The 10,438-nt window shown below is 36.0% G+C and overlaps 1 protein-coding gene across 1 annotated transcript in view; it reads left to right on the forward strand.

Annotated features, from left to right (window-relative positions):
- The first annotated feature begins 840 nt into the window (after positions 1–840).
- The window catches only part of LOC126385241 (tetraspanin-9), a 10,761-nt gene continuing 1,163 nt past the window's right edge, over positions 841–10,438 (forward strand). Inside the window, exons 1-8 of the mRNA XM_050036850.1 lie at positions 841–1,043; positions 4,595–4,636; positions 8,023–8,102; positions 8,252–8,443; positions 8,793–8,867; positions 8,974–9,075; positions 9,271–9,402; positions 10,126–10,209. Coding sequence (XP_049892807.1) covers positions 8,040–8,102; positions 8,252–8,443; positions 8,793–8,867; positions 8,974–9,075; positions 9,271–9,402; positions 10,126–10,209 — 648 coding nt within the window. The 5' untranslated portion in view covers positions 841–1,043; positions 4,595–4,636; positions 8,023–8,039. The remainder of the gene's footprint in view (positions 1,044–4,594; positions 4,637–8,022; positions 8,103–8,251; positions 8,444–8,792; positions 8,868–8,973; positions 9,076–9,270; positions 9,403–10,125; positions 10,210–10,438) is intronic.

A 10,438-nucleotide genomic window follows, 5' to 3' on the forward strand; every position in this document is an offset into this window, starting at 1 on the left:
TAATAAAAGTACAGATAACACACAGTAAAATGCTTTATTACAGGGAAAAGTCCTGGTTGTAAATGTTAGGTAAGTAAAAGCTTCATTATCATTATCTCATTATTTCTAACGCATTAATGTAAAAGCAGGATTTTACTGTTGGTTTATGGTGAAGCTCAATTTGATTAATTATTTTTATTAACTGCTGATTATTTTCTCCATTAATCGCGATAAAATATATTGTGATATGCAATTCATTACCTTTTTTTTCAACTTAAATTATGTCCCTGAAGGAAAACTTTCTCAAGATTTGTTTAGTAGGCTACCAAAAGTTTAATTTGTATTTGTCATATTAATAATTTATATATCATATCTGGCACTGTGTGAGGACACAGTATTGCCACATATTATCGCGATACTATGCTGTATCAATTTTTCCATCACCCCTAACAATTACCCAGAGCTGAAGTGACACCTTCACAAAGCTTGTTTTATCTAAAATATTAACATATAAAAATACTAAAGGAAAAACATGGAATTAACCTGTCAGATAAATGAAGTGGGGTAAAAATGTACAGTATCATGAAAAGAAAGCTACTTGGTCACATTACATCAGTGGGACTATTTTTTGTTGCAGTACAGCAGTTGTCCACTGGTCAGAAATAATATTTGTAACATCCGTGTATTCAGCCACAGTCTACACATCTGTGTGCTATTTTTATCGGCCATATTTACACATCCAGGGTGTTTGCCCGGCTGGTCTGTCCCTGCAGCCCCGGCAGTTACGCCTCCTCTCCCGGGCCAGTCCTCTCCCGGGCCAGTCCTCCGCCGTGCTCCGCCCTCTCCATAGACCTTACCCCACTCCTCCTCCTCCTCCTCGTACTCCTCCTGTGCTCCAGCCATCGACGAAACTTCAAAGCTGACTTCACAACCATTAACAGCCGTCGGATTTATGTTTCCACACCGAGGGATGCAGTGAGCCGAGAGAGTTTACGCCGGCATGTGAAGCTCCTCTGGCGAATGAATCTTGAGACGTTAGCGCGAAGATGAGCTCTTAGCCGACGGTAGGAAAACTAGCTTAACTATCCCTCTTTTTCTGCCCCTCGTCGCACGGACATGAAAACAATCACGGCCCTGACTCCTCGGTAAAAGGTTTTAGTTCGTTATAGGCGAACATTAACGTGTTTTACAGTCATTAAAGTTTAAAAAGAGTAGATTTAGCGGTGGTTAAAGTGTTTATTTTTGCGTGTTTTTAACGCAAACTTTTACAAAACCGCAAACTGAAGTTCAGTCCAGTGACGTCACGGCGAGCCTCAGGAGAAAGAAGAGACCACTCTGTCTCATCTTAATGAAAATGGTTAATAAATCGGTTTTAATTCTTAAAGTAAGAGCTTTATGTCACGCTAATTAATTAAAAAGTTAATTTTATGATAGATAAAATGCCTGTTAGTTAAAGGAGACATGCTAATGTGACCACAGGTTTAAAATGAGACCAGATTTTAACTTCAAAATGAACACAGACGATCAATCTGCTGTCAAATCAGTTTGCTATTAACTCTCTGTTAGTGGACAATTAATCGACTAATCTGCGGCTCTAAAAGTAAACCTGATAAGGGACTGTTCGTTACTTGTGAGGGGTGGTTGCAAAAAGGGGGAGGCATGTTAGATATTTTTTTTTAGTAGGTGGGAAGGGACTTTTTTATTTCGTTTATTTAATTCTGGTTTAAGGGAGCTGCGTTCAAATTTAAATGGTTTTATCTTGTATTTGTTTTAGTTTAGTTTTTTAAAGCCATAGCCAGCTAATGTAAGAACAGATATAGTTGTAATTTGAAATTTCTCAAGCCCAGTTAAGACCAAAGATTCGCGACAAGAGAAACCATTTTAGAATGTTGCTGAGAAAAGTTGCAGCGGTAAGAACTGGCCGGTCTGAGCTCGACTCAAGCTGGCTTACGGTGTCACTTGCAATTCAGCTCGTCAAATCACTGGTGGCTGGTTTTAACGCATAAGCCCGGTCACTTGTTTCTAGTGAAGTCCGCTGGTCACATCAAAATGGCCGTAGACAGCGTGTTCGCTTGCGGCTCTGCTTGGTGCTCCGTCCCTGCCAAGCCCTCTGTTTCCGTCCTCACGGTGTGCCAGTGTTGGAGGATAGGTCACTGCTGCTGCTAGCTGTATGTGCTTTAGGGCTGCAACTAATGTCGATTATATGTCGATCTGTCGATTATTTCTTTGATTAGTCGACTAATCATTTTATCGAAAAATGTGTTAAAATGTTGAAAAATGTCGGTCTGTCTCTCCCAAACCCCAAAATTATGTCATCTAATGTCGTGTCGTACTCACGCCAAAGAGTTTTAGTTCAGAGTGTGTGTAAAGCTGCCAATATTCGAACGTAAGAAGCTGCGATAAGAGTATTTTGGGGTCACCGATTATTTTAATAGTCAATTAGTCATCGATTAGTCGACTAATCGTTGCAGCCCTAATGTGCTTATGCCCCCACACACACATTTTCATTGACTGATTAATTGGTGCTGGTTATTTATATTCATCACAACTACAAATGCAGCTGTAGCCAGTATCACACTATCACTATCCTCATTCATATTTTAAGAAGTTACAAATTTTTAGAATGTTGTATAGTGGTGCATTGCAAGTAGTTACCTGTTTCAACTTGATTCATCTTTGGTCTGAACTGGGCTTTATGGTCCTTTGTAGGACTGTACCTGACTCAGAATTTTGTCAGTCAGATTTGTCAGATTCTTTTGTTTTCTTCCATATAAAGTTTTAAAGTTTCAACAGGGCTCATCGGAACGTTCAGTGTGATAGTGCCATTCATGTAATATAGTAAACAAGCTAACAGTGCTAATGGTAAATCAGAAATGTGCGACAACTTTTTTGCCAACCCTAGAAATCAAACAAAAATCAGAGACTGTGTTTTAGTAAGTACCCGTGAGCTGTAAATTCACCACTTCCAAGCAGAAGAGAGAAGATAATTTTAACTGCTGAAAATAACAAAAACAAATGCTCGACTTGAAGCAGTATCAGTTGACTGAGGATTCTCTAACTGACCCTGGACACACCATGTGTGACGAATGCTTCCGTCAGAAAAAAACATAATCAGATCTGAGCTTAAAATGGTGATAAGTCATCAAAATCTCTTTATTCAACATCTTATTTAAAATTTGGCTAGAAATAAACCGTTTGCGAGTAGACTATAAAACCATCAGGATCATGCATTTTTCATCAGTCACCAATGAAGGCTCACGGAAAATAAGTTTAGCTTCGGGGAAGGTCAGATTAAAAAATAGCAAAACAAAAGTAAGTCACACCCCAGCCACCTCCCTCCGCTGATAAATAATGAACAGTCCCTAAAGATCCTTTAAATTTGACTGAGCCGGGCACTTAGTAGTTGTTGGTACTCTCTGGTTGAATAGCTTTTTAAAGGCAACACTCTTTCCTCTCAGTAATCTCAAACGTAGGTTGTTTTCGTACGTTTTTTTTGTCAACATAATATAGTACATCATATAGTCACCTCATACATAATTATCAGTCTAGCTCTTTTTAAAAGTTTCTTTTTAAATTTGATAAAGTCTGGAATATGAGAATAAGTCCTTTGTCATCAGGATTTTTTGTTTGATCAAATTTTTATTGATTATATAAAACATGCATACAGAGAGGAACAGACTTAACGGGACATAAATAACCGACAAACATATACTCACCCCACTGGACTACACTCCTATAGTAGTAGCAGCACGTTTTTGCTTTCAACAGCTTAAACTAACCCATTTACATTTTATTTTGTGCCATGTGTCTTTGCAACACACTGCAGAGAATATCCAGAAAAGTAAGTAACCACTGTTGTCTCTACAACTAATGCTGGGCCTGCCAAGGAAGAGCAATCATTTTTTTGCATGCTGTTAGGCCAGCTGTGCTCGCCTTTGCTGAAATGTAAATACCAATAAAGAGTCCTCATTCAACAGTAAAACCAATAGCGATCATGGTACAGAGCGTTTCATAATGTCTGAAAGACACGAAGAGACACAGCTGCAAAATCTAAAAGCTTTGGACATTCCCATACCCTATGCAAACATGTACCACAGCCTGTCATCAGGATAAATTGTAGGTATGTAGCAGTTATTTTCAGTGTAAAGTTCATTTGGAATTTCCCTGCATTAATATGTGAAAGAAGAACTCAGCTTGTGTTTGTAACTGATGTGGGATGGACCAGATGTTTGGTATGAAGATGAAATAAAAAACTAACTATAAAACACCATCAATCTTATAAGTAATGATAATTATTATTCAAAAGAACAGGATTGAAACTTGCCATCATTCACAGGGAGATCTTCAAGAGTAAAGTTAACCCAGACACTAAGAAGAAAAAGTATTTTGCCTTTATGATATTCTGTAAGTGTAACCTTCTGTGTAACCTGTGTTCTAAGTTTTGGTGGTGGAGTGACCAAAGAGGAACCAGCATGACCATCAAAACCCGGATTTCTAATTTAAAAAATACTTAAAACACAAGTTTTGTCTGTAATCCCAAAGCATCATTTTCAATTATAGCTTGTACACAGTATACAGTAAAGTGTTAATGTTTGTGTACTGTTGTGTGTTACAGGTTCACCACCAAAACTTGTCTGTTCTCCTGCTAGCTGAAGTGGTGAGTTTATCTCCTCCTTGTAGTGTTTGTGTGGTTTCAGCATGACCCCACAGAGAGAACAAAATGTTTACACTCAGTGTGATGTAACGGGAAACAAAGAGGTTGGTGAACTACAGTATGATGACAAGCAACATCCAATAGATGAAAGGAGTTCCAGAGAAGCATTAAATTATGCCTTTTCTTTAAAAAGATCAAACACTAGCCAGTTACTGTGATGTATGATATGACTTTATGTCCAGAGTGTTCGCTGGGTCCTAGAAAGTATTTGTGAAGTATTTAAAGTTGCTAAATAGTAGTGGCAATTGTGCAGCTTTATATGGTCATCTTAAAGGGACAAGTAGTAGAATGGCTGTCTACCGACTTAATGGCATTTATATCATATTTTGTACTACTTCTTTTCCACTTTTGTATGACACACTATTTTATGTATCTTTCTTATATGTGTATGTGTGTATATATATATGTATGTATGTATATATGTATATATGTGTATGTATATATATATATATATATATACACTAATGACTTTTTCTAAATCATACTTTTATGACGTATGTGCTATGGCTTTTTAATGTTTTTATGACATACCATACTATCACTTTTTTTAAGGATTGGATTGTTTTTAAGCTATAGTATGACTTTTTGGGGGGATTTTTTTTTACATACTATACTATCGCTTTTTTAGGGAATTTTTATGACGACTAAACTTTTTTCGTCACATTTTTATGACATACTATACCATGACTGTTTTTTCGTCACATTTTTATGACATACTATACTATGACTTTTTATGGGATTTTTTTTTTTTGACATACTATAGTATGACTTTTTGTAAGGACATTTTTATGACATACTTTTTCAGTCAGATTTTTTCTACACACTATACTTTGACATTGTTAGGGCATTTTTTCGACATACTATACTATGACGTTTTTAGCCGGTTTTTTAACGTTCTATACTATGACGTTTTCGACATACTATACTATGACGTTTTTAGCCGGTTTTTTAACGTTCTATACTATGACGTTTTTGACATACTATACTATGACTTTTTTTTTAGGGCATTTTTATGACATACTATACTATGAACTTTTTCGACACACTATACTATCACGTTTCTGTCAGGTTTTTTTTGTGACATACTATACTGTGACTGTTTTGTCACGTTTTTCGACATACTATACTATCACGTTTTTAGCAGTTTTTTTGACACACTATACTGTGACTTTTTTGTCGTTTTTTTCAACATACTATACTATAACTTTTTTCGACATACTGTACTATAACTTTTTTCGACATACTATATGGTGACATTTTTATCACTTGTTTTGACACACTATACTATGATGTTTTTATCAGGTTTTTTTACATTCTGTACTGTGACTTTTTTTGTCACTTTTTTGGACACACTATACTATGACTTTTTTTGACACACTGTACTATGACGTACTTGTCACTTTTTTTGACATACTATACTATGACTTTTTTGTCACTTTATTTGGCACACTGTAATATGACATTTTTATCACTTTTTTCGACATACTATACTATGACGCTTTTATCAGTTTTTTTGACACACTATACTATGATGTTTTTATCAGGTTTTTTTACATTCTATACTGTGACTTTTTTTGTCACTTTTTTGGACATATACTATGAATTTTTTGTCACTTTATTCGGCACACTATAATATGACGTTTTTATCACTTTTTTCGACATACTATGACTTTTTTGACACACTGTTCTATGACGTTCTTATCACTTTTTTTGACATATTATACTATGACATTTTTTGTCACTTTTTTCAACACACTATACTATGACTTTTTTTGACACACTACTATGACATTCTTATCACTTTTTTTGACATACTATACTATAAATTTTTTGTCACTTTATTCGGCACACTATAATATGACTTTTTATCACTTTTTTCGACATACTATGACTTTTTTTGACACACTGTACTATGACGTTCTTATCACTTTTTTTGACATACTATACTATGATTTTTTTGTCACTTTATTTGGCACATTGTAATATGACATTTTTATCACTTTTTTCGACATACTATATACAATGACGCTTTTATCAGTTTTTTTGGACACACTATACTATGATGTTTTTATCAGGTTTTTTTACATTCTATACTGTGACTTTTTCTGTCACTTTTTTGACATACTATACTACAACTTTTTTCGATATACTGTACTACGACGTTTTTATCACTTTTTGACATACTATACTATGTCTTTTTTGTCACTTTTTTCGACACACTGTACTATAACATTTTTATCATTTTTTTCGACATACTATATGATGTTTTTATCACTTTTTTTGACATACTATACTATGACTTTTTGTCACTTTTTTCGACACACTATACTATAATATTTTTATCACTTTTTTCGACATACTATACTATGAATTTTTTGTCACTTTATTCGGCACACTATAATATGACGTTTTTATCACTTTTTTCGACATACTATACTATGACTTTTTTGTCACTTTTTTCGACACACTGTACTATAACATTTTTATCACTTTTTCGACATACTATACTGTGACTTTTTTAGCAGTTTTTCAACATACTATGCTATAACTTTTTTCGACATACTGTACTATAACTTTTTTTCGACATACTATATGGTGACGTTTTTATCACTTGTTTTGACACACTATACTATGATGTTTTTATCAGGTTTTTTTTACATTCTATACTGTGACTTTTTGTCTACTATACTATGAATTTTTTGTCACTTCATTCGGCACACTATAATGTGACGTTTTTATCACTTTTTTCGACATACTATACTATGGCTTTTTTGTCACTTTTCGACACACTATACTATAACATTTTTATCATTTTTTTCGACATACTATACTGTGACTTTTTTGTCACTTTATTCAGCACACTATAATATGACGTTTTTATCACTTTTTTCGACATATTATACTATGACATTTTTATCAGGGTTTTTTTTTACATTCTATACTGTGACTTTTTTGTCACTTTTTTTGACATACTATACTATAACTTTTTTCGACATACTATACTATGACCTTTTTGTCACTTTTTTTGACACTATACTGTGACGTTTTTATCATTTTTTATGATATACTGTACTATGACCTTTTGTAATCACATTTAAATGACGATCACTGACATGACATTTCCTTGGCATATTATACTATTCTTTAATAGATTGTTTTACCCTGCACAGTGCTGACGTTTGACTGACCTGCAGACAGTAACAATATTTTTGAATCATATTTAAATGTTCTGCCAGTTTAACAGACAAAATCATTCAGTTATATGTTTGATTTAAACTTAAATTCTGTTTTTTAGTGGTTTGTTTGCAAGTCTTTCTTTTTTCTTTCAGTGCCCGTGGATTCAGTCATGGCTCGTGGTTGCATCTGCTGCGTTAAATACATGCTCTTCCTCTTCAACCTGCTCTTCTGGGTAATAATTACACACACACACACACACACACACACACAGTCAGATGTTGTTACCGTAAATCAGTAGTAAGATCGGCATACCAGTCAAAGTGTTTTATTATCATTAAATCAACAGGAAGTTTCTCAGTTTCCTGTGTTTGTGTTTTTCAGCTGGGTGGGTGTGGACTGTTGGGTGTGGGCGTGTGGCTGTCAGTGTCTCAGGGCAGCTTTGCCACCTTGTCACCCTCCTTCCCATCGCTCTCTGCCGCCAACCTCATCATCACCCTCGGCACCGTTGTCATGGTGACAGGTTTCCTGGGTTGCCTGGGTGCCATTAAGGAGAACAAGTGCCTACTGCTGAGTGTGAGTATACCACAATACCCATCATTCATCACAAGTGGTGTTGTTTGAGTGTATCCTCTACTCGTGTTGTGTTCAAGTTGTGTTGGAATTTTTATGGTTGGAGAATTTTGGAAGAAGTCGTGTTGTCTAACTTGACTACAGGTATTATTGTGTAGGTAATATGAGTAAAGTCAGGATCCACCACCAAACTCCATGTTTATTTTTTATCATTTGCATCTAAAAGCTGATTTGAAGTGTATTTTTAAGTATTTACAATGTTTTGCATTGACATAATGCAACATCTTTGTATCATGCATGTCTGCTTGCGTTGAAGCCCTTTTAATCCGACACTTTACTTTGTTTTCTTCAGTTTTTTATCGTTCTGTTGATCATCCTCTTGGCCGAACTTATCCTCCTCATCCTGTTCTTTGTCTACACCGACCAGGTACGACTGTATAAAAGAATAGTTGCATTTATTATCAATCATCCCCTGCTGTAGGAGAGTGTGCCTACATATCCCATGACCCACCTCTTCACCCGTGTTTGTGCAGGTGAGTGAAAATGCCAGGCGGGACCTGAAGGAAGGACTCGTTCTGTACAACACAGATAACAACGCCGGCCTGAGGGACGCATGGAACACCATACAGGGAGAGGTATAATATATATTATAATAATCAAGTACCTGTTGTTATATATGGTATTTTGTTTAGTTATTTCTAGACTTTATAATTCAACTACAGCTTCTTTACCTCAGTGTTGAGTTAAATAAAGTTTGTTTTGCCTTCTGTAAAAAAAAAAAAAAAAAAAAAAAAAAAAGACTGTTTGTGTCTCTCCTGTGTGCGCATCAGTGGCGATGTTGTGGTGTGACCAACCACAATGACTGGTACACCGCCCTGCATGAGAACGTGGTTCCCGACCGCTGCTGCCAGCAGGTTTTCCCGGGCTGTGGACGCAACGCCTCCAACACCTTCTGGACACGGGTCAGTGTGTGTGTGTGCGTTTATAAAGTCTTGTTGTACTCTGTAACATGTCTTATTAACTCTAAAGAAGTAGTGCAGCATTTTGGGAAACACACTTATTTACTTTCTTGTGGAGATTTGCTTGATACCGCTCTGTTTGTGTGCAGTATATGAAGCCACAGCCAGAGGACAGTGAGCTTAGCTTAGCATCAAGGCTGGAAACAGGGAAACAGATTGCTTGAAAGTCTACTAGCAATACATGTTTCAATTAGTGAGCTTTTATAGGTGCTTATAGGTTGGGTTTGTTTTACCTTTTAGACAGCTAGCTGTGTCTATCTTTTAAGCTAAGCTAATAGGCTGCTGGCTACAGCTTAATACTTACTCTACAGACATGAGAGTGGTATCAGTCTTCTCATCTAACTCTTGTACCACAGTCAGCACCCACTCACCTGGTGTACTTATACAACATTCCTGTGTCCATCAAACTTAATTACATGAAATCCAACACAAAAGACACCACCATAATCACAAGTAGAGACAAGATCAAAAAACAAGCAAGTCATGGTTCTTAACTTTTAAATCATTTCCAGTTTTATTCGGCATCAAGTAAGGCAGAAGTTTAGAAGTTTGTTGTCTGAACAGCTTTGTATGGAATCAACAAATGCAAGAGTCCTAGCCTTAAACTGGATACCCCTCTGACGTGCAGTACTTTCCTTCCTAATTACTGTTGGTGTGTGTTTTCAGGGTTGCTATGAAAAGGTGGAGGAGTGGCTGGATGACAACAAACACCTTTTGGGAACCATTGCCATGTGTGTGTTGGTCATACAGGTAAGCAGCTCTTTATTAAGCACACATTTTTAACATCACATTTATTTAGCTGAAGCGTTCATCCAAGGTGACTTACAACAGTTTCATTCAATCATGTGGATACAATCCAAAATTGTAAGAATAATGCAACTTCATCAAATATGTAGCACCGCCTCAAGCGCTATATTTAGAGACAGTAAGAGATACAGAGTGGTTTGTTGTTATTTATGGATCACAGAGATGTAGGCAG

Source organism: Epinephelus moara, chromosome 23 (genome assembly GCF_006386435.1).
Source record: "Epinephelus moara isolate mb chromosome 23, YSFRI_EMoa_1.0, whole genome shotgun sequence".
Lineage (NCBI taxonomy): Eukaryota > Metazoa > Chordata > Actinopteri > Perciformes > Serranidae > Epinephelus > Epinephelus moara.